This window comes from Ranitomeya imitator, chromosome 5 (genome assembly GCF_032444005.1).
Source record: "Ranitomeya imitator isolate aRanImi1 chromosome 5, aRanImi1.pri, whole genome shotgun sequence".
Lineage (NCBI taxonomy): Eukaryota > Metazoa > Chordata > Amphibia > Anura > Dendrobatidae > Ranitomeya > Ranitomeya imitator.
Window position 1 is genome coordinate 332,210,466 of NC_091286.1, and position 24,333 is coordinate 332,234,798.

Genomic DNA, 24,333 nt, shown 5'->3' on the forward strand with positions numbered 1-24,333 from the left:
TCGTCCTGTAACAGCAAACTTCCCTCAGGTCAGTCCTCCCCGCTGTGTCAGTCCTGCAGCAACCCGATTGTTCCCACCGCCCAGGATCCCCCGGCTGTTCCGCCCGAGAGTGATCCCCCCATCCCAGGCTGGGCCGCCTCTCTGTCACAATCGGTGGCCGATTTAACACGGGTATCTCAAACCCTAGTGTCCGCGCTGGATCGGTTACCCCTGCAGACCCCTGCAGTGGCCAGCGGGTCGCAGGAACCGCCGCCCGAGCCCTCCTTGATTAGCCACAAAAGGTCCAGACAGGAACGTCGGTCTGAGTCCTCTTCGCGCTCCATCTCGCCGCTCGGCCCTCCCCCGCGGTTGGTGTCCCACCGATCCTCCTCCCCTGAGTCAGGCGAGGCATTATCTGATGCGCCTTCGGAGGATACTTCGGAGCTGGATCCTAACCAAATCGCCACCATGAGTGAGACAGTCCAGAACCTCATTGGGGCAATAAACCAAACATGTGGCATCAAGGATCCCTCTACGGAACCCGCAGATCAGGCGGTTTCGTTCAGACGGGCCAAACCACCTTCAAAATTTTTTGCTCCTCATCCTGAATTCGAGGAAATCGTGTCCAGAGAGAGAGAGAACCCCACTAGGCGTTTTCAGAGGGGAAAACGCCTGGGTGTGTTATATCCTTTTTCTCCAGAACTTACCGCCAATTGGACGGCATCTCCCTCGGTGGACCCCCCTGTTTCCAGGCTGTCCACCAACACGGTGCTTCCTCTGTCCGGCGGAGCATCTCTGAAGGATTCTAACGATAGAGTTATAGAATCCTTCGCGAAATCTGCTTTTGAAGCGGCTTCAGCGGCTCTATGTCCAGCTTTTGCGTCCACTTGGGCTTCAAAATTCATCTCAAAATGGGCCAAGGATCTTCGGCGGGGTATCCTGGATGGGGCGCCTCCCGCGCAATTAGTGGAACTTGCCAACCAGATTTCCCATGCTGGTGAATACCTGGTTTCCGCCTCCCTGGATGCCGCGTCTTGTGCGGCTCAAGCTTCCAGCAATGCCGTTGCCATCCGCCGGACCGTTTGGCTCAAGGCCTGGCAGGCGGACTTGTCCTCCAAAAAGTCCCTCACTAGTCTGCCCTTCCAGGGCTCTCGCCTCTTTGGTTCCCAGCTGGACCAAATAATTAAGGACGCCACCGGGGGTACAAGTTCTTTTCTCCCCCAGGCTAAGCCTCGTCGCCCTCCTCCTAGACGACAGTTTTGTTCTTTTCGGCCTTTTCGTCGCTTCGCTGCGTCAAACTCCTTTTCCCAGCAGCAACAGAGGCCACAGGCACTTCAAGAGAAGAAGGCGGTGTCCTTTAGGCCCACTCCGTCCTGGCGTCCTCGTTTCTCCCAGGGTAGATCCTCCAGGCCCAGGACTGGAAGATCCACCTCGGCATGACTCTCGGCAAGACTCCAGCCCAACTCCCAGATTGGGCGGCCGTCTTCTCCTTTTCAGGGACGTCTGGATTTCCGCAGTAGAGGACGCATGGGTCAGGGAAGTTGTATCCTCGGGATACAAAATAGAGTTCGCTTCCCGACCTCGGGATCGTTTCTTCCAATCCCGTCCTCCAAGAGACCCCGTTCTAGTTCCGGGCTTCTTCTCAGCCATCGCTTCTCTGCTCAAATCCGGGGTAATCGTTCCTGTCCCAGAAAAGGAACGCTTCACGGGTTTCTACTCGAATCTTTTTGTGGTACCGAAAAAAGACGGCAAAGTTCGCCCCATTCTGGACCTCAAATTGCTGAACAGGAGAGTTCGCCTGAGACACTTCAGGATGGAATCCCTTCGTTCAGTAATTGCTTCCATGGAGGCTCAGGAGTTTCTATGCTCAATAGATATCCAGGACGCCTACCTCCATGTCCCGATATTTCCCGGACATCACCGTTTCCTGCGCTTTGCAGTGCAACGAGATCATTTTCAGTTCGTCGCCCTGCCGTTCGGTCTCGCAACCGCACCAAGAGTGTTCACGAAAATCATGGCGGCGCTGATGGCCATCTTGAGAGTCAGAGGCCTGGTCCTATTTCCATATCTCGACGACATCCTCATCAAGGCTCCGTCCTTCGCTCAGGCCCACGAAAGCCTGTCCATTGTTCTCGACACCTTAGCCCGTTTCGGGTGGCTGGTAAACCGGAAGAAGTCCTGCCTTATTCCTTCTCAGCGCATCATCTTTCTGGGCATGCTTTTCGATACTCGTCAGAGCAGAGTCTTCCTTCCCACAGACAAGAGATCCACTCTCTGTCAGGACATACGCTTGCTCCAGGGTCCTCGACCTCCCTCCCTCCGTTCGGCCATGAAGGTTCTGGGGAGGATGGTAGCTACATTGGAAGCGATTCCCTTCGCCCAATTCCATTCGCGACCCCTTCAGCAAGCCATTCTGTCTCAGTGGGACAGGTCGGTCTTCTCCCTGGATCGACCGATCAAACTCTCCTTTCGGGTCAGGCGGTCTCTCAACTGGTGGCTGACGTCACCTCTCATCTCCCAGGGCAGGTCCTTCCTTCCAGTTCACTGGCAGGTGGTGACAACGGACGCCAGCCTGCTCGGCTGGGGTGCGGTTTTTCGCCACCTGACGTTCCAGGGCCGCTGGTCGCTGCAGGAGTCATCTCTGCCGATCAACGTCCTCGAAATTCGGGCCATCTTCCTGTCCCTCCGCCACTGGGAAAGGATTCTCAGGGGCCTTCCAGTCCGGATCCAGACGGACAACGCCACGGCTGTGGCATATGTCAACCATCAGGGGGGGACTCGGAGCTCCTTGGCCCTTGCCGAGGTATCCAAGATCCTCCTTTGGGCAGAGGCAACGGTTCCGGTGATATCCGCGGTGCATATCCCCGGCGTGGAAAACTGGGCCGCCGACTTCCTCAGCCGCGAGGGCCTCGCGGCAGGGGAATGGTCCTTACATCCGGAGGTCTTCCATCAGATTTGTCTTCGATGGGGAACTCCGGATGTGGATCTCACGGCGTCCCGAGTCAACAGGAAGGTTCCGCAGTTCGTCTCCAGGTCCCGCGATCCTCTCGCAGTGGGCGTCGATGCTCTGGCCATTCCTTGGTCACAGTTCGAGCTGCCCTACCTGTTCCCACCCCTTCCATTACTTCCCAAACTGTTGAAGAAGATCAAAGCGGAAGGGGTGCCGGTCATCCTGATCGCCCCGGATTGGCCCAGGAGAGCTTGGTTCGCGGAGCTCGTCAACCTTCTCGCGGACGCTCCCTGGCGCCTTCCAGACAGGCCCGATCTGCTGTCCCAGGGTCCGATCTGCCACCCGAATTCTCGGTCGCTCAGTTTAACGGCGTGGCTGTTGAGACCGCGGTTCTGAGAGCGTCTGGCCTTTCGGACCGGGTGATTCACACCATGATTCAGGCTCGGAAGCCTTCGTCTTCCAGGATCTACTACCGCACCTGGAAGGCCTACTTCCGGTGGTGCGAGTCCAACCGCCTTCCGCCTATGGTTTTTTCCCTGCCTTCTCTTTTGGCCTTCCTTCAGGCAGGACTGGATTCGGGCCTGGCTCTTAGTTCTCTGAAGGGTCAGGTCTCTGCGCTTTCCATCCTCTTTCAGAAGACCTTGGCCTCTCGGCCACAGGTTAAGACCTTCTTTCAGGGGGTAGCCCACGCCGTCCCGCCGTACAGGGCCCCTGTGGAGGCATGGGACCTAAACCTGGTACTGGACATTCTGAAGGTTTCTCCCTTTGAACCTCTTAGGGAGATTCCTCTATCAGTTTTATCATGGAAGGTAGCCTTTCTTGTGGCCATCACGTCCATTCGCCGCGTTTCCGAGCTGGCGGCCCTGTCTTGCCGTCCTCCGTTTTTGATCATTCACCAGGACAAGGTGGTCTTCCGGCCCCCACCTTCTTTTCTTCCTAAGGTGGTTTCCACCTTCCACCTCAACGAGGACATCGTTCTACCTTCCTTTTGTCCAGCTCCGACTCATCCTCTGGAGCGATCATTGAACAAGCTGGATCTTGTCAGGGCTGTGAGGATCTATCTGGACAGAACGTCCACTTTCCGGAAGACGGATTCCTTTTTCGTCATTCCTGATGGCACGCGCAGAGGCCAGCCGGCTTCTAAAGCGACTATTGCTCGATGGATCAGAATGGCAATCTTGGAGGCTTACCGGGTCAAGAACAGAGTGCCCCCTCCTGGGATTAAGGCTCACTCTACCCGGGCAGTCGGCGCCTCCTGGGCGGTGCACCATAGGGCTTCCGCCCTACAGCTGTGCAAAGCGGCAACTTGGTCTTCCATCCACACGTTCGCCAAATTTTACAAGGTCCATACCTACGCATCGGCGGACGCCAGCCTAGGCAGAAGGATCCTGCAGGCGGCAGTGGCGAGTCCTCTGACCTGATGGAAGTCTGTTTTTCCCGCCCTTGGGACTGCTTTGGGACGTCCCATGGTTCCTGTGTCCCCCAATGAGAGGCGATAAAGAAAACAGGATTTTTGGTTGCTTACCGTAAAATCTGTTTCTTGAAGCCTCCATTGGGGGACACAGCACCCTCCCAATGTTTTTGTTATATGTTCTCTGACTGTTCTCACGTTTACAGTTCTCAAGTTTGTGGTTATGGTTTTTCAACCTTGTTCTTTCTCCTACTGCTTTCTCACTAACTGAAGAGTTTAATGCCAGTCGGTGGGGTGTACACTGCAGAGGAGGAGCTAATTTTGTTATTTGCATAGTGTCAGCCTCCTAGTGGCAGCAGCATACACCCATGGTTCCTGTGTCCCCCAATGGAGGCTTCAAGAAACAGATTTTACGGTAAGCAACCAAAAATCCTGTTTTCTCGTGAAATGTCTGCAAACAATTACTGTACTAGAAAATATTTGCACACTGATGGTTGATTTTTCAGTGACCATCCACAGGCAGAGAATTTTTTATTAATCACAGAAAAAAATCTGCTCATGTCTGTATACTCTCTTTTGCTTCCTCTCCACCAGGAGCTGTGGTATGATCAGACCATGTTCCTGTATGGTCAGACACAGCCATTACACAGTACACAGCAGGGGAACATTTATAAGATTATCTCAGCACAGGGACATTTTATTTAACCCCTTTCTGCCATCGGACGGAATAGTACGGCGGTGAGCCCGCATCAAAGCCGGGACAGGTCAGCTGTTTTGAATAGCTGACATGTGCTCACAATAGGAGCGTGCAGAATCGTGATCTGCCCGCTCCTATTAACTAGTTAAATGCCGCTGTCAATGTCTGACAGCGGCATTTAACAAGCGCTTCCATTTCCATCATGTGATCGGGGGTCATCAGTGTGTCGGCATGACAACCAGAGGTCTCCAGAAGACCTCTATGGTTGTTGATGCCAGATTGCTATGAGCGCCACCCCACTAACTAGCATCACAGGTGTCTACAGTCTTGGAATCAGTGAGTGGGCCTGTATATGGAGGACACCATTGTTGAAAAAAAAATCTTAAAAAGCCAGACTGGAATTTGCCAATCTACATGTTGACAAGCCACAAAGCTTCTGGGAGAATGTCCTATGAACAGATGAGACAAAAATTGAACTTTTTGGCAAGGCACATCAGCTCTATGTTCACAGATGGAAAAATAAAGCATATCAAGAAAAGAACACTGTCCCTACTGTGAAACATGGAGGAGGCTCTGTTATGTTTTGGGGCTGTTTTGCTGCATCTGGCACAGGGTGTCTAGAATCTGTGCAGGGTACAATGAAATCTCAAGACTATCAATGGATTCTAGAGAGAAATGTACTGCCCACTGTCAGAAAGCTTGGTCTCAGTCGCAGGATAATGACCCAAAACACGCAGCTAAAAACACCCAACAATGGCTAAGAGGAAAACATTGGACTATTCTGGAGTGGCCTTCTATGATCCCTGACCTAAATCCTATTGAGCATCTTTGGAAAGAGATGAAACATGCCATCTGGAAAAGGCAACCTTCATACACGAGACATCTGGAGCAGTTTGCTCTTGAGGAGTGGGCCAAAATTCCCGTCGAGAGGTGCAGAAGTCTCATTAGCAGTTACAGGAATCGTTTGATTGCAGTGATTGCCTCAAAAGATGGTGCAACAAAATATTAAGTTAAGGGTACCATCATTTCTGTCCAGGCCTATTTCATGAGTTTTATTTTTTAAATTCTGTGGAAGGCATGGTTGAAAAGCAATGTCTGACTTTCATTTGTTTATTTTCATAGATATTTTGTTTATTATTACTTTTTTGTCAGATTCAAGTTATTTCTGTGACCATTGTGGGTTTTTCTGTCATTAAACGAAGGGTACCTACAATTTTGATCACGTGTTTAGCTGACACCTGGCTCTCACTGCCAGGAGATGTGCCCGCACAGCTCCTGGCAGATTAACCCCCTAAATCCTGCGATTGATATTGATTACAGCATTTAGAAGGTAGGGAGATGGAGGGGCCCCTTCGCCCCTCCAATTGACTCTCCACTGACCTCATTGTGAGGACCTGATTTTTGCCATGGTGACCCAAGGTCGTAATGAACACGATCTAGCGGTTTATGTCGGTGCAGCACTGATAGTTATAAAGCATTGCAATGCTTTAGAACAGTGATCAAGGTGGTAAAAGTCCCATAAAAGGGACTAAGTAATAAAGTAAAACTTTTTATAATTAAAATGTATATTTTTTAAATAGCAATAATAAATAAAAAAATATTGTATCCATAAATTTGTATTTTTTTATCTTAAAAATAAACAAAAAAAGTTCACATTTGGTATTGTCACATTAGTTAAGCCTTGCAGTGAACACCGTAAAAACAAATAAATAAAAAATGTGGCAATAAACGATGCTTTTTCATCATCCTGCAGAACAAAATGTGGAATAAAACGAGATCAAAAAGATGAATGTAAATAAAAATGGTATAGCTTAAAATGTCATCTTGTCCCGCAAAAAAACAAGCCGCTGTACAGCTCCATCAGTGGAAAAGTAAAAAAGTTATAGCTCTCAGAATAAAGCGATGCAAAAATATTTTTTTTTTTTGTAAAATAGTTTTGATTGTGTAAAAGCGCCAAAACATAAAAAAATTATATAAATGTTATTGCTGTAATCAATTACAGTGCAACAACATAACCCCCCCCCAAAAAAAAAATCCTGAATTGCTGGTTTTAGTTCATTCTGTCTCCCAAAAATTGGAATAGAAAGCAATCAAAAAACCTTGTGCCCGAAAATGGAACTAATAAGAACGTCAACTCGTCTCGTAAAAAATAAGCCCTCACAACTCTGTCATCCGAAATATGGAAAAACTGTAGCTCTCAAAATATGGCAATGCAAAATAAAAAGCGTTTTTAATGTGACCGCAGCTAAAGAGAAAAAATATATATATAAATCTGGTATCGCTGTAATCGCACCTACCACTTTTACTGCATGAGGAGCGGTGTAAAAGATAAATAAAACCAATTCTTCACTTGCTGTTGAGTTTTTTCATTCTGCTTCCCAAAGATCACAGTAAGTGCTTACATCGGGGCCTCTGTATAAATCTCTGAAATACCTGATCTAGACGGAACTCCCATTGGAAGATTCCCTATAATGAGGCAGATAGAGGCGTTGTGGACGCCGTCTAACCTGTGATCCAGCGATGTCCATTTTTTTAGGCGTGCATAAAAGTGCGGTTGGCCACAATTTTTTGCATTTTTGAAAAAGCACACCTCTGAACAGAGGCCAGACGGAGTCCAAAGTAACTCTGCTGCCTCATTATAGTGAATGGATCCCTCGGGGGTTGAATCACGTCACTCAGAGATTTAGATGGATACCGCAATGTAAATGCTCAGCTTGGAGCGCAGGATAAATGTGATCCCAAATGTTATGTCAAATGTTCTCAACAAAAGCTTCAACTCAATCCACAAAAAAAGCAAGTCCTCACTCAGGTCCGTCATCTGTTAACAGAAATATAGGGGCTTCCACGTTACTGGTAGCACACAAGCTCTACAGAAGGGGATTTTTTTTCTTAATATCTATTTAATATTCCTTATGTAAAATAGGTGGCAGGTCAGTGAGGGATCAGTGACCTGTCAGGAGCCATACTGGTGAATACCTAATCAGAGCACCACATGAAGACCCCCACAGGCCGCCCCGGAGCATGAGCATATCATTAACTGAAACTGAAAATAAGCATTAAACTACAACCACAAGACAGATTTCATCAACCAAAGTATCATGCTAATCAGTATAACGGCGCCAAACTGACACTGTGTGTAGGTTACTGTGCACAATCCTGCTGACAGGTTCCCTTTAAATAGCTGTTTATAAAGAAAAAAAAATGTTGTCACCATATTCTGAGAACTGTAACTTTTTTATATTTTGGTCACATGCCCTTCCAGGTCACATGTGATACTTAGACTGCTTTCACACTTGCGTTTTGTGCTGTACGTCGTTGTGCAGCAAAATGACGGATCGACGGACATCATGAAAATAGGGAAAAAAACGTGTGTGACGCATCCAGTGTAATGACGGATGAGTCTTCCACAAATTCTGGGAATCAAATGTCTGGGGACGAGAGAAAGAGAGAGAGATGAAAAAGGGATCAGTCGCTGGATTCCTGTGTGTGACTGTCAGCGACGGATTCTGCGTCCATAGGCTTCCATTATAGCTGACAACGGGCAGTGCAAGATGCGTCGCTGACCGATTTTCCCATGAACGTTTTCTCCGCACGACAGACCCCTATTTTCCGATGGATCCAGTGCACGCCGGATGAAACGGATGGCCATCCGTCACAATCCGTTGCTAATACAAGTCTATGGGAAAATGCAGGATCCTGTATTCTCAAAAATCGACGGATTGTGACGGAAGCTGAAAAACGCAAGTGTGAAAGTAGCCTTAATGAGAGCGCTGTGATGGTGGGGAGAAAAGGTTTTTTTTTCTCTTTTCATGGATTACTGGAGGAAGACTGTTCTTTAGGTTCTATAGATCCTATTTTTCCAATAGTTTTGTGGCTGTTTAAGACTATCTGAGTTTGTGCTCTCTCTAGACCTAACCCTATTTGGTTTAGCGGACGTTGCATGCATGGATGTTGATCTGTATTATAGAGCATATCCACCTCTCGTGTCTCCCCTTTTCTTCATAGCTTGTAAGCTTGCGAGCAGGGCCCTCACTCCTCTTGGTATCTATTTTAAACTGTGATCTCTGTTATGCTGTAATGTCTATTGTCTGTGCAAATCCCCTCTATAATTTGTAAAGCGCTGCGGAATATGTTGGCGCTATATAAATAAAAATTTATTATTATTATTATATTGCATGTTAGCTATAGTTTGGCTATAAACTGACACAATTTATCTTGTTGTTTTAAGTACGAACTGCATTGTTGGCCATCATTGGATTCATGCCTACAAAAGGAGAAGGTGCCATAGGTTCCCTGGATTACACACCTGAAGAAAGAAAAGCACTTGCCAAAAAGTATGTACTTGGTGTACAGGAGTATATACTCCTGTATCTTAGAAGACAGGGGGCACCTAAGAGTATGTGCACATGTTGTGGTGTTGCTGTGTTTTTTTTTTCTCTCCTTTTTGTGAAAAAATGCAGAGTTTTACTGTACCAGCAAACTGAATGAGATTTCTGAAATCTCATGCATATGTTGATTATTTTTTTTCCTTGCAGATTTCAAGCAGTTTCACATCTGCAGCATGTCCATTCTTTCAGCTTTTCTGCAGCGTTTTTCACTCATTCTAATGAATGGGAAAAATGCATCAAAAACGTGTTCATCTAAGGCTACTTTCACACTAGCGTTGGTACGGGGCCATCACCATGTGTCGGCCCGACGTACCGACGCAAACTGCGAAAAAAATGAACAACTGGGGCAGCGGATGCAGTTTTACAACGCATCCGCTGCCTCATTGTAAGGACCGGGGAGGAGGGGGCGGAGTTCCGGCCACGCATGCGCGGTTGGAAATGGCGGACACGACGCACAAAAATCGTTACATGCAACGTTTATTTGTGCCGACGGTCCGCCAAAACACGACGCATCCGTCGCATGACGGATGCGACGTGTGTCCATACGTCGCAATGCGTCGCTAATGCAAGTCTATGGAGAAAAAACGCATCCTGTCGGACAACTTTGCAGGATGCGATTTTTTTCCAAAGCGACGCATTGCGACGTACGTCACACGACGCTAGTGTGAAAGTAGCAGCATTTTTCCTACCAATATATCCACATTTGCAACAGATTTATCTGCTGTAAATATTGAATGTGTGCACATAAGGTTGTATTTTTTCCCAATTACATATGGCATATATAATTATAAAGGAGCCTCAGCAATGATTTAACGCTCCGGCCTCTCTCTTGCCTTTCCTTGCACGGAGACGCCTCAGCCACCTTCTGTGCAGGGGAACTGCATCACCGTTCCAATAAGATAATTAGAGCCGACAGCAGTTCTCCTGTCCATCTTGCTCTTCAGAGAAATACTATGGTGGGGATGTCACGTTACAACAGCAATTCACTGAAAAGAGCATGCAGTGAGCCATGACTAATGGTTAGAGATCTAATAATATGGCAGTGATCAACAGGCTGTAAGCCGGCATGGTGCACTACATATAACCATGCGCATGACACTTTATAGAGGTCTTATTATTGTGCATTCAGAACACTAAACGCCCAACCCCTTCCTCACGGATGATGGGTGTTTGAGTGCATGCTCTACAGTATTTTGCACTTGTACAGCTTCCATCGTGTACCAATTGCGCTTTTTGTTCATGTCATCACCCAAACAATTAAATAAAAAGATAAAAATAAGTACCGTATTTTTAGGACTATAAGACGCACCCATGTTTTAGAGGTGGAAAATTGGGAAAATATATTTGAATCAAAAAATGTGGTAAAATATTTAATAACATACTAGTATATGTGAAGACACAAAAGAGCACAGTGAGGTCAAAAATACTCTGTTGTAAAAAAAATCACAGTAATAAGTAAGTGCTAGTCAAAAGATGGAAAAAACAGGGTATTTATTTGATACGTTTTTTTACAAAAACATGTACACTAAGCTGCTCCACCAATCGTCTTGGTGGTGTGTGAACAGGTTCTTACAGACTTGTTCATTGTGCAAGTAGCCCATGTGTTTCTGATACTATTATATGTGTTGTTATTATATATAATAGTATGTTATTATGTTGGAAGCTACGGGTAGAAGATGGTGCTGCAGGACCAGTGTAGTGTGTGTAAAGTACTATATGAAGACGCTGGAGGGTGAGTATAACAATGGGGGCACAGGGCTTATATTTAAAGCACCACTCCAGCACTGAAAAATAATACTGGAGTGCTGCTTTAAGATCCCATGGGACAATTATAACTCCCAGCATGTCCTGCAGATCCTGTGGCATGCTGGGAGTTATAGTTCATCACATGAGTTTTAGAGTGCTTTTTTATGTGCTGTAATTACTAACCTTTTAATTAATTCTTTCTTGTACAGGCTGTGCTCAGTGCAGGTCCTGCAGCCAGCCATGACCGCACAGTGCCCTCCTTCTTATGACTTCACCACAGATCATTTAAGAGGAAGCTGCACTGTTTGTAGTGAGCTGTCTGCAGGACCTGTGATGACATCATGAAGAGGGAGGGCTCTGTGCTGTCATGTGATGCTCCAGCCCGCCCTCTTCATGACCTCACACAGGTCCGTATGGCGCAGCACTCAGCATCCAGCATAGCCCGGGCAGCGCTGTGCTGTCAGGTATGCAGTGATCCCTCCCTCCTGTGGCACCCTGCTCCTGCCCCCTCCTCCGCCGTACACACGATTCCCCCCGCTACTGCAGAAATCCAGCGCTGGGGAAACCATGTGTGTCCGCTGTTTAAGTGAGAGAATATTCATTTGTTGCTCCCCACTCACTGCTCAGCGCTGACAGGTGGGCGGGGAGGCGGCCAATGAATATTCACTGCACTTTAATCATCGGGATCACATGGTTTCCCCAGCACCAGATTTCCTGCCTCCTGTGATCCCACTCCGCTGCTGCCCCCTCCCCACATGCTACATTCCGACCATAAGACGCACCCACACTTTCCTCCCAAATTTGGAGGAAAAAAACTGCTTCTTATGGTCCGAAAAATACGGTATATATGTACACCAACATGGTAATGTTGAAAATTATCCAGCAAAAGAAATAAATTAACCCTGTAATACAGCTCTGTTGACTAGAAATTAAAAATAACAGATTTTTAATGTTGCAATTTTCCAGGAATGGAATTTTCACCTATTCCTCCCCACTAAATAGCTTCAACTCCAGTATGTCGGTGGGTTTTCTCCCATAAACTGGTCGCTTGAGGTTTTTCTACAACATTTCCACCGGAATAAAGGGGTTGTCTAGACTTGTGGATAAAGTTTTCAGTCACTTGGGCGCACTGTCCAGATTTTCCGGGATGGATGCTCATGTGGCAGCAAGTATGTGATTTGCGTACTTCTGGCCACATTACGACTAGAGTTGTCCAGCCTCGCTCTATTCACTTGCATTGAGTGAGGCCATGCACATCTAGTCGGCATGTGGCCACATGTATGCAAATCACATACTTACTGTCATGCAGAATCCTGACACTGCTTTTTGGAGGACTCTACAAGGTTTTTATTGACTACTACTATTTTAGAAAATGTCTGTTACTTGTATGTGCAATTAGCTTAGTATGTCTATATTGTGTGTACCTACAGAAGCCTATGTGTGTTTGGTTAGTGAATAAATGCTTGAAGCTGTGTGTGTGTGTTTATGTATGTATGTATGTATATATGTATGTATACTGTATATAGCAAATCTTTGACCCCGCAGTTGACTTTCCATCCATGATCTGAATTGCAGTTGTTAGTACTGAGGCAACGTAGGGGATCTATAGCTTCCTATGAACAACTCGTCTGTGTCATGAAGTGATTGTCATTGTGTTCTTTCCACTCTGAAGACACATTGTGCATAGTCACCCCACCCATGAAGTAATAGCCTGTTACCCTGCTTACAAAGTCATATTTGTTCCCATTCCTGTGCAAGACGCTGTGTTCTACTCCTCTAATACAGGGAACACCGATTCCAGGACTTCTGCTGATCTTCTTCATTCTTGTCTGTGTGCAGGTCTCAGGAATACTTCTGTGATGCATGTGGGATAAGTATGAAATCTGCCTTGCTGCCACTTAACTCACAGTCGGTCAGAGATGACAAAGAAGACCGAGAGCTTGCCAGACAAATCAGTTTTACGGTATTAAGCGGATATGTATTTTGTATAGTATATTTTCTCTTTGGTTGGGTTATAGGGTAATAGTTGCAACATCCATATTTGCAGATTCCATTCAATATTGTGGTACTTTACCACTAAAGGTAAAGGACCAGTAAAACATTTTCATAGTTGAAGTCCGTTAAGATTTTTCTGGAGCATGTGTGTGGGGCATAGAGAAACATTTACACATGGATTTGATTCTGTCTGGATTTAGGCCTGGAATCCACTTGTAAAATCTAGACCGAATGTACAGCCTACGAATAACTCTGAAAGGATCATATCGCATCCCTGGAGCATACCAGAAAATGACACAAAACAATGCCACAGTCAATACTGTTCTTTTTCAGCGTAACTTAAAGGGAACCTGTCACCAGTTTTGTGACATAGCAGCTTAAAAAAATCACCTTTTTCAGCGTCTGCTCTGCATTCCCTAAATCCTTATATAACCCCCTGACTCCCCTTGTATACTCCCGAAAATCTTTTGTAATTTCTCCCATGCTGTATGGCAATCGTCTCAGTCCGGTCCGATGAGCGTGGTTTTGGGCCTCTTAATCCCTCCCATGGGTTGTTGCTCTCCGTCCTACTTCGTGGATGATGCCTCTTGCGCCGTGCGTCATATCGCGCCTGCGCAGAAATATTGCGCCTGCGCAGTATGCTTTGCCCAACTGCAGGCAAAGCTGAAAAACAGAGTTGTCTTGCGCCAGCATATGTACAGTTAGGTCCATATATATTTGGACAGAGACAACATTTTTCTAATTTTGGTTATAGACATTACCACAATTAATTTTAAACAAAACAATTCAGATGCAGTTGAAGTTCAGACTTTCAGCTTTCATTTGAGGGTATCCACATTAAAATTGGATGAAGGGTTTAGGAGTTTCAGCTCCTTAACATGTGCCACCCTGCTTTTAAAGGGACCAAAAGTATTTAGACAGATTCAATAATTTTAAATAAAGTGTTCATTTTTAGTACTTGGTTGAAAACCCTTTGTTGGCAATGACTGCCTGAAGTCTTGAACTCATGGACATCACCAGATGCTGTGTTTCCTCCTTTTTGATCCTCTGCCAGGCCTTCACTGCAGTGGTTTTCAGTTGCTGTTTGTTTGTGGACCTTTCTGTCTGAAGTTTAGTCTTTAACAAGTGAAATGCTGCTCAATTGGGTTGAGATCAGGTGACTGACTTGGCCATTCAAGAATATTCCACTTCTTTGCTTTAATAAACTCCTGGGTTGCTTTGGCTTTATGTTTTTGGGTCATTGTCCATCTGTAGTATGAAACATCGACCAATCAGTTTGGCTGCATTGGCTGGATCTGAGCACAGTATGGCTCTGAATACCTCAGAATTCATTCGGCTGCTTCTGTCCTGTGTCACATCATCAATAAACACTAGTGACCCAGTGCTACTGGCAGCCATGCATGCCCGCGCCATCACACTGCCTCCGCCGTGTTTTACAGATGATGTGCTATGCTTTGGATCATGAGCTGTACCACGCCTTTGCCATGCTTTTCTCTTTCCATCATTCTGGTAGAGGTTGATCTTGGTTTCATCTGTCCAAAGAATGTTCTTCCAGGACTGTGCTGGCTTTTTTTAGATGTTTTTTTAGCAAAGTCCAGGCTAACCTTTTTATTCTTGATGCTTATGAGTGGCTGCACCGTGCAGTGAACCCTCTGTATTTACTTTCATGCAGTCTTCTCTTTATGGTAGATTTGGATATTGATACGCCTACCTCCTGGAGAGTGTTGTTCACTTGGTTGGCTGTTGGGAAGGGGTTTCTCTTCACAATGGAGATTATTCTGCGATCATCCACCACTGTTGTCTTTCGTGGGCGGCCAGGTCTTTTTGCATTGATGAGTTCACCAGTGCTTTTTTCTTTCTCAGGATGTACCAAACTGTAGATTTTGCCACTCCTAATATTTTAGCAATTTCTCGGATGGGTTTTTTCAGTTTTCGCAGCTTAAGGAAGGCTTGTTTCACCAGCATGGAGAGCTCCTTTGACCGCATGTTTACTTCACAGCAAAACCTTCCAAATGCATGCACCACACCTCAAATCAACTCCAGGCCCTTTATCTACTTAATTGAGAATGACATAACGAAGGGATTGCCCACACCTGTCCATGAAATAGCCTTGGAGTCAATTGTCCAATTACTTTTGGTCCCTTTAAAAACAGGGTGGCACATGTTAAGGAGCTTAAACTCCTAAACCCTTCATCCAATTTTAATGTGGATACCCTCAAATGAAAGCTGAAAGTCTGAACTTCAACTGCATCTGAATTGTTTTGTTTAAAATTAATTGTGGTAATGTCTATAACCAAAATTAGAAAAATGTTGTCTCTGTCCAAATATATATGGACCTAACTGTACTTCCAGCTCATGTACCGGAACTACGTTTGCCAGCGCATGTGCACTTCTGTTTTCAGCTTTGCCCGCAGTTGGGCAAAGCATACTGCGCAGGCACAAAGCGCAATATTTCTGCGCAAGCGCAATATGACGCATGGCGATGTGGATCGTTATCCATGTCAGGAGGACGACGAGCAGAAGCTGGGAGGAGGGATTAAGAGGCCCGAAACCATGCATATCGGACCGGACTGAGACAATTACCATACAGCGCGGGAGTTAGGGGTTTCGGGAGTATAGAAGGGGAATGGGGTTATATAAGATTTTGGGAATGCAGCTCAGATGCTGAATATGGTGATATTTTTAGGTGCTATTTCACGAAACTGGTGACTGGTTCCCTTTAATGTTCACACAGGGCTCGATTCATCAAATCTTTTTCACCGGTATTCTGGCTTTAAAAGCTTTGAAATGACACATAATATGGGTGAAACCGGTGGCTGCACTAAATTAGATTTTTGTCATCTCACCAGTTTTGGCCAGCTCCTAGATTGTGGGTGGAGCTGGGACAAGACATGCGAGGCGACTGTGGCTCGTCAGATTCATGATGAGCATCAGCGTTCGCCAAGCCACAAATCTTACTTTAGCAGGGGCTGGAGTCGGCTATATGGCAAGGTGCACGGCTCTTACCAGGCGCTTCTACACCTCTTCATGAGTCAGGCATGTCTGATTTCAGTACTGAACTCATCACCCACAGTGTGAACAACGCCAGTCTTGATTTATTGGGCCCATAGTATTTATTTCCTTGTGCACGTGAAAGTTTTACATGTTGTTTTTAATATCAGACTCAAGTGAATCCTCCTGGAAGTTCTCAAAAAGAAGAAAACAAGCATCTGCAGAAGTCACCAGAACCCGACCAAACGACTTCTACAATTCCTCAGGTAGGTTTAGTTTTTTTTTATTTTAAGATATTCAAGATTGTCTTGTGGATTCTTTTTTTTTTTTTTGAATGCTCTGTAAGACTCTGTTCTTGCCTGCATTTTGCAAACCGGCTGCTCTGTTCTGTTCTATAATGAAGAAAGAGACTTCATGCAGAGGATGACACCATAACAGAAATGAAAAGGACCCCAATATGGTCACTATGGTCCTTCTTGCGTCATCTGCATCCGTTACTGAATAGCAATAAATACTGCTCTCTGCGCACATAGTCCCAGCGTGCAGAGCAGTAGTATTCCAGCAGCTGCCCTTCGTCTTGCAAGCAGCGCATGACGTCCCTGCCATGTGCTGCTTACAAGCATAAAGCAGCTGCTGGCATCGGAACAAAATGCTGCAAGGGAACGCCGGGAAGGTAAGTGTAATGTTTTTTTTTTTTAATGTTTTCTGATGGGGCCATACATACCAGGATGGGGGGGCGATTATAAGGATGGGGCTATGCATACCAGGACCGGAATGGGGGCCAATCATACCAGAATAAGGATGGGGCCATGCCTACTGGGATAAGATGGGGGCCCTGCATACCAGGTTAGGGATAGGGCTATGCATACTAGGATAGGGATGAGGGCGAGCATTCCTGCCAGGATAGTGATGAGGGGGACCATTCTTACCAGGATAGGGATATGAAGACCATGCACACCAGGATGGGGATGAGGAGGCCATGCAACCCCAGGATAGGGATGAGGAGGCCATGCAACCCCAGGATAGGGATGAGGGGGCCATGCGACCCCAGGAGAGGGATGAGGGAATCCATGCATACCAAGATAGGGATTAGGGAGCCATGCCGAAAAATACGATAAGTGGTGAAAAAAATTCACAAATGTATATGAAAAATAGTTGTTGTTTTTTTTGCCATTTTCTGTGCTCATAACGTTCTAATTTTTGGTGATCTGGGGCTGGGTGAGTGCTTATTTTTTGTTCCCCTGAGCTGACGTTTTTATTGATACCATTTTGAGGTAGATACATTGTTTTGATCACCTCTTATTGTAATGTTGCTGCGACAAAAAAACTTTGGTTTGACTGATCATATTAATTTACTATATATTTTGATAGATTGCATATTTCTGAATCTGAACGCAGCAATACGAAATGTGTATTATTTTTAATAGAGCAAAAGGGGGGCGATTTGAACTTTGTGTTTATTTTTCTTCTTTTAATACTTCCCTTATGAGACTTGGAGCAGCAAACACCCAATTGCCAGTGATATACAGAGCAGAGCTAAAGCTCTGCTATGTATAACAAAAATTACGATCTCCTATGATCACTGGCCACAAGCCAGCGTTCTCAGGAGATTCACAATGACAGGGACAGGGGTCTTCTGCACACTCTTGGATGTCATGATAGCCCATCTGCACGTTACAAGGGCACCAGTGGGCAGGACTTATGATGCGCTTCCGGCGTGCACAGGTTAAATGCTGCTGTCAGTGATTGACAGCGGCATTTAACTTAACAGCCATGAATGGATCTCCGGTCCACCCACGACTGTTAGAGGCACTTGATGGCTGATTAAATCAGCCATCATGTGCGGGAAAGATTCGGGCTCATGGCCAGAGCCCGCATCATAGGCAGGAGAACAGCCGATGACATAAAAATGTTTGAGATGCCACTTTGCAAATTTTAGCTATGCAACCATGTTCTTTTTAAAAGGAGATTTACTCCTGAAAACCCTTACAAACAAGCCATGCTTGTGCGTTTTTTTCCCAATCATACCTCTATGAAGTGGAACATTTAACATGCTAGCTGAGGCCTGTAGAGTCCGAGTTCTAGCTCTTAGGTTTTTAGCAATTCCTGTGAGCATTGCATGGTCTGACCTTGGGTGAGCTTCTTTGGACATCCGCTATTTGGAAGATTATAAACTGTCTTGAATATTTTCCACTATAGATAGACTAGAAATACACAAGTTCCGGCTGCCAGGTATTGATGCGAGAGACCATGCGAGTTTCTCGCATTGCACTCGCAAGTGTGACCCCGGCCTTACAGCGATTCCCAGATAGGTGGGCAGCAACAATTGCTTCTCTAACCTGATTGCTGATGTTTTTCTCCTGTTTAACCCCTTAGTGACAGAGCCAATTTGGTACTTAATGACCGAGCCAATTTTTCCAATTCTGACCACTGTCACTTTATGAGGTTATAACTCTGGAACGCTTCAACGGATCCCGCTGATTCTGAGATTGTTTTTTCGTGACATATTGTACTTCATGTTAGTGGTAACATTTCTTCGATATTACTTGCGATTATTTATGAAAAAAATGGAAATATGGCGAAAATTTTTAAAATTTTGCAATTTTCAAACTTTGTATTTTTATGCCCTTAAATCAGAGAGATATGTCACGAAAAATAGTTAATAAATAACATTTCCCACATGTCTACTTTACATCAGCACAATTTTGGAAACAAAATTTTTTTTTGTTAGGGAGTTATAAGGGTTAAAAGTTGACCAGCAATTTCTCATTTTTACAACACCATTTTTTTTTAGGGACCACATCACATTTGAAGTCATTTTGAGGGGTCTATATGATAGAAAATACCCAAGTGTGACACCATTCTAAAAACTACACCCCTCAAGGTTCTCAAAACCACATTCAAGAAGTTTATTAACCCTTTACGTGCTTCACAGGAACTGAAACAATGTGGAAGGAAAAAATGAACATTTAACTTTTTTTTGCAAACATCTTAATTCAGAACCATTTTTTTTTTATTTTCACAAGTGTAAAAACAGAAATGTAACCATAAATTTTGTTATGCAATTTCTCCTGAATACGCCAATACCCCATATGTAGGAGTAAACCACTTTTTGGGCGCACCGCAGAACTTAGAAGTGAAGGAGCGCCGTTTGACTTTTTCAATGCAGAATTGGCTGGAATTGAGATCGGACGCCATGTCACGTTTAGAGAGCCCCTGATGTGCCTAAACAGTGGAAACTCCCCACAAGTGACACCATTTTGGAAACTAGACCCCTTAAGGAACTTATCTAGATGTGTGGTGAGCACTTTGAACCCCCAAGTGCTTCACAGAAGTTTATAACGTAGAGCCGTGAAAATAAAAAATCGCTTTTGTTTACACAAAAATGATCTTTTCGCCCACAAATTCTTATATTCACAAGGGTAACAGGAGAAATTAGACCACAAAAGTTGTTGTGCGATTTCTCCTGAATACGTCGATACCCCATATGTGAGGGTAAACCACTGTTTGGGCGCACCGCAGAGCTTGGAAGTGAAGGAGCGCCGTTTTACTTTTTCAATGTAAAATTCGCTGGAATTGAGATCGGACGCCATGTCGCGTTTTGGAGAGCCCCTGATGTGCCTAAACAGTAGAAATCCCCCACAAGTGACCCCATTTTGGAAACTAGACCCCCCATGGAACTTATCTAGATGTGTGGTGAGGACCTTGAATGCCCAAGTGCTTCACAGAAGTTTATAATGCAGAGCCGTGAAAATAAAAAAGATTTTTTTTTTCCACAAAAAAGATTTTTTAGCCTCCAAGTTTTTATTTTCACAAGGGTAACAAGAGAAATTGGACCCCAAAAGTTGTTGTCCAATTTGTCCTGAGTCTGCTGGTACCCCATATGTGGGGGTAAACCACTGTTTGGGTGCACGGCAGAGCTCGGAAGGGAAGGAGCGCCTTTTTGGAATTCAGACTTTGATAGAATGGTCTGCGGGTATTATGTTGCGATTGCAGAGCCCCTGATGTACCTAAACTGTAGTAACCCCCCACAAGTGACCCCATTTTGGAAACTAGACCCCCCAAGGAACTTATCTAGATGTGTGGTGAGAACTTTGAATGCCAAAGTGCTTCACAGAAGTTTAGAATGCAGAGTCGTGAAAATAAAAAATATTTTTTTTTCCACAAAAAAGATATTGTAGCCCCCAAGTTTTTATTTTCACAAGGGTAACAGGAGAAATTGGACTGCAATAGTTGTTGTCCAATTTATCCCGAGTACGCTGTTGCGCCATATGTGGGGGTAAACCACTGTTTGGGCGCACGGCAGAGCTCGGAAGGGAAGGAGCGCCTTTTTGGAATGCAGACTTTGATAGAATGGTCTGCGGGTATTATGTTGCGATTGCAGAGCCCCTGATCTACCTAAACTGTAGTAACCCCCCACAAGTGACCCCATTTTGGAAACTAGACCCCCCAAGGAACTTATCTAGATGTGTGGTGAGAACTTTGAATGCCCAAGTGCTTCACAGAAGTTTAGAATGCAGAGTCGTGAAAATAAAAAATATTTTTTTTTCCACAAAAAAAGATATTGTAGCCCCCAAGTTTTTATTTTCACAAGGGTTACAAGAGAAATTGGACCCCAGAAGTTGTTGTCCAATTTATCCCGAGTACGCTGATGCCCCATATGTGGGGGTAACCCACTGTTTGGGCGCACGGCAGAGCTCAGAAGGGAGGGAGCACCATTTGACTTTTTGAGCGCAAAATTGGCTGTCGTGTTTGGAGACCCCCTGATGTACCTAAACAGTGGAAACCCCCCAATTCTAGCTCCAACCCTAACCCCAACACACCCCTAACCCTAATCCCAACCTGATCCATAATCCTAAACACTAACCCTAACCATAATCACAACCCTTACCCCAAAACAACCCTAATGTCAACCCTAACCATAACCCTAATCAAAACCCTAAATCCAACACACCCCTAATCCTAATCTCAACCCTAACCTCAAACCTAACCCTAATCCCAATACACCCCTAATCACAACCCTAACCTTAACCCTAATCCCAAACCTAACCCTAATCCCAAGCGTAACCCTAATGCCAACCCTAACCCTAATACCAACCCTAATCCAAACCCTAACCCTAATCCCAGCTCTAACCCTAACTTTAGCCCCAACCCTAGCCCTAACTTTAGCCCCAACCCTAACCCTAGCCCTAAGGCTACTTTCACACTTGCGTCGTTTGGCATTCCGTCGCAATCCGTCGTTTTGGACAAGAAACGGATCCTGCAAATGTGCCCGCAGGATGCGTTTTTTGCCCATAGACTTGTATTGCCGACGGATCGTAACGGATGGCCACACGTCGCGTCCGTCGTGCACTGGATCAGTTGTGTTTTGGCGGACCGTCGGCACAAAAAAACGTTCAATGAAACGTTTTTTTGTACTTCGCATCCGCCATTTCTGACCGCGCATGCGTGGCCGTAACTCCGCCCCCTCCTCCCCAGGACATAGATTGGGCAGCGGATGCGTTGAAAAACTACAGCTGCTGCCCACGTTGTGCACAATTTTCACAACGTGCGTCGTTATGTCGGGCCGACGCATTGCGACGGCCCCGTACCGACGTAAGTGTGATAGAAGCCTAACCCTAAATTTAGCCCCAACCCTAACCCTAAATTTAGCCCCAACCCTAGCCCTAACCCTAGCCCTAACCCTAACCCTACCCCTAACCTAACCCTACCCCTAACCCTACCCCTAACCCTACCCCTAACCCTAATTTTAGCCCCAACTGCTGTTCTCCTGCTGGCCGGCAGATGGAGACAGATGGCGGGCGCACTGGGCATGCGTCCGCCATGTTCTTCTGCCGGCGGCCAGGAGGAGCAGCAAGAGGATCCAGGGACACAGGTGAGTATTGTAGGGTCCCCGAATCCCCCTATTTCTCTGTCCTCTGATGTGCGATCACATCAGAGGACAGAGAATTACACTTTACTTTTTTTTTTTTTTTTTTTGCGGTCGCCGGTAAACAGTTAATTACCGGCGATCGCAAAACAGGGGTCGGTAAAACCGACCCCGATCATGCTCTTTGGGGTCTCGGCTACCCCCGGCAGCCGAGACCCCAAAGATTCTCCCGGTGCCGGCGGGCGCACTGCGCATGCGCCCGCCATTTTGAAGATGGCGGCGCCCACCGGGAGACACGAGGAGCATCGGGGGAGCTAGGTGAGTATTGGGGGGGCCACCTGGGACACCTTTTCTCTGTCCTCCGATGTGCGATCACATCGGAGGACAGAGAAATTAAAAAGAGATCGCGTTTTTTTTTTTTTTGCGATCGCCGGTAAACGGTTAATTACCGGCGATCGCAAATGTGGGGTGGGTTAAAAAACCCCCGAATCATGTTCTCTGGGGTCTCGGCTACCCCCGGCAGCCGAGACCCCGGAGAAAATCGGCCTCTGGGGGGCGCTATTGACTTTTTCCACAGCGCCGTTAATTAACGGCGCTGTGGTTTAAGTACCCTTAGCGGCCGCCGTTAAAAGGCGTATCGGCGGTCGCTAAGGGGTTAAAGTTGTGTTTACCTAATTTTAAGACATTGTAAGGGCAAGATGTTTATTTTATTATGTCATCCCTCATAAAATCATAGAATTAAAACAGGGTGTACTTATTTTTTCTCAGACACGGCTGGATATAATTAACCATTACTTCCACTAAATATATACAGTACAGTGAACCAATGTGCCCATTAAATATAATTACCCACTATTCCCAACCCCCCAGTTCCCCCTTCCCTCTCAAAAATACAATTTTCCATTGGACCCCACCAATCAAAGAAAAAAATCACTTTCCTCCCTTCTGATGTTGCTGTGAAGTGCTTTCTACCTGCTGCCCAAACTCCAGCCTAATGGGAAGTGGCACGATGTGACCCCATTACGCCAACTCTGTCACAAATAATGTATTGAGTGGCGAGGCAGTGAGAAGAGGGAGTGGGTCACCTTAGGTGGGGTTACTGAAGCAGAGATGTCCCCAGTCTTCCTTAGTGTGGTCCATCTCTGCGGACAATTCTTATTTCTTTGGTGCATGTATTTGGTGCTAAAAAATATTTTCACCATTTGGCTTTTGCAGGTTTTCCTGCACATTCAACTTTTATGTGTTCTGTGGTTACAAATCTGCTAAGAGGAGATGAGAAAAAGATCGATAACGAATTAGAAACGCTCATATTGGACCGTCCGAATGAGCTCACTGACAGATTCACAGTTGACCCATTCTGCAGCCAGCAATAGACTGTGCAACACAGAGGGAGGGTATGATAATACCTAGTTTTAGCCAAAAATACATGTATATAATGAAGAAAAAAAATGCCCTAGAAATGTTCATTCGTTGAACCAGTTGCCGTCATGCAAGCTTGCAATCATATAGGATTCACCTTTATCTAATGTGTTTAGTAAAGTGAAAATATTTCTATAAGTTTATGCAATTAAAATTGCTATTAACATGATGAAAAAGGAATCCTGGTGAAAAAATGTAAAGTGCCAAAGACCCCACAGAAAAGAGTGGGAATAAGGCCTCTTTCACACTTCAGTTGTTTGGCGTCAGTCTAAAACCGCTATTTTCCTCAAATAACGGATCCATCATTTTTTTTTTTGACGGATCCGTTATTTTCCCATAGACTTGCATTAGCGACGGATGGTCGTCCGTTCCATCCGCCATGCGACGGATCCGTCGAAATTTGGCGGACGTCATCTAGACATGGACGGACATTATAACGTTTTTTGTCAACTCCGAAATGGCGGATCGCGACGGATCCGTCACGTCCGCCAGTCCATAGAATGGCTGCCTATGGGCGACGGATCCGTCGCGACCGTCATTTCGGCGGATCCGTCGCCCCAATCCGCTTTTTCAATTGCGCATGCTCAAAATAGTAGATACTTTTCCCAGACAACCCCCAAGTAACGGATCCGTCAAAACCATTTTCTCAACAATTATGACGGATCCGTCGATCCGTCACTGTCGGAAGTGACTGACGCCAAACAACTGAAGTGTGAAAGAAGCCTTAGCGGTTAGATATCCTACTATATAATTGTCTAAGGGTCACTTCCGTCTGTCTTTCTGTCATGGATATTCATTGGTCGCGGCCTCTGTCTGTCATGGAATCCAAGTCGCTGATTGGTCGTGGCAAAACGCCAACGACCATTGCCACGACCAATCAGCGATGGC

General features: G+C 45.7%; 1 protein-coding gene across 1 annotated transcript in view; it reads left to right on the forward strand.

Annotated features, from left to right (window-relative positions):
- The window catches only part of UBE2J1 (ubiquitin conjugating enzyme E2 J1), a 69,869-nt gene that overhangs the window by 34,743 nt on the left and 10,793 nt on the right, over positions 1 to 24,333 (forward strand). Inside the window, exons 5-7 of the mRNA XM_069726369.1 lie at positions 9,266 to 9,371; positions 13,011 to 13,134; positions 16,328 to 16,423. Of these exons, the coding sequence (XP_069582470.1) occupies positions 9,266 to 9,371; positions 13,011 to 13,134; positions 16,328 to 16,423 (326 nt within the window). The remainder of the gene's footprint in view (positions 1 to 9,265; positions 9,372 to 13,010; positions 13,135 to 16,327; positions 16,424 to 24,333) is intronic.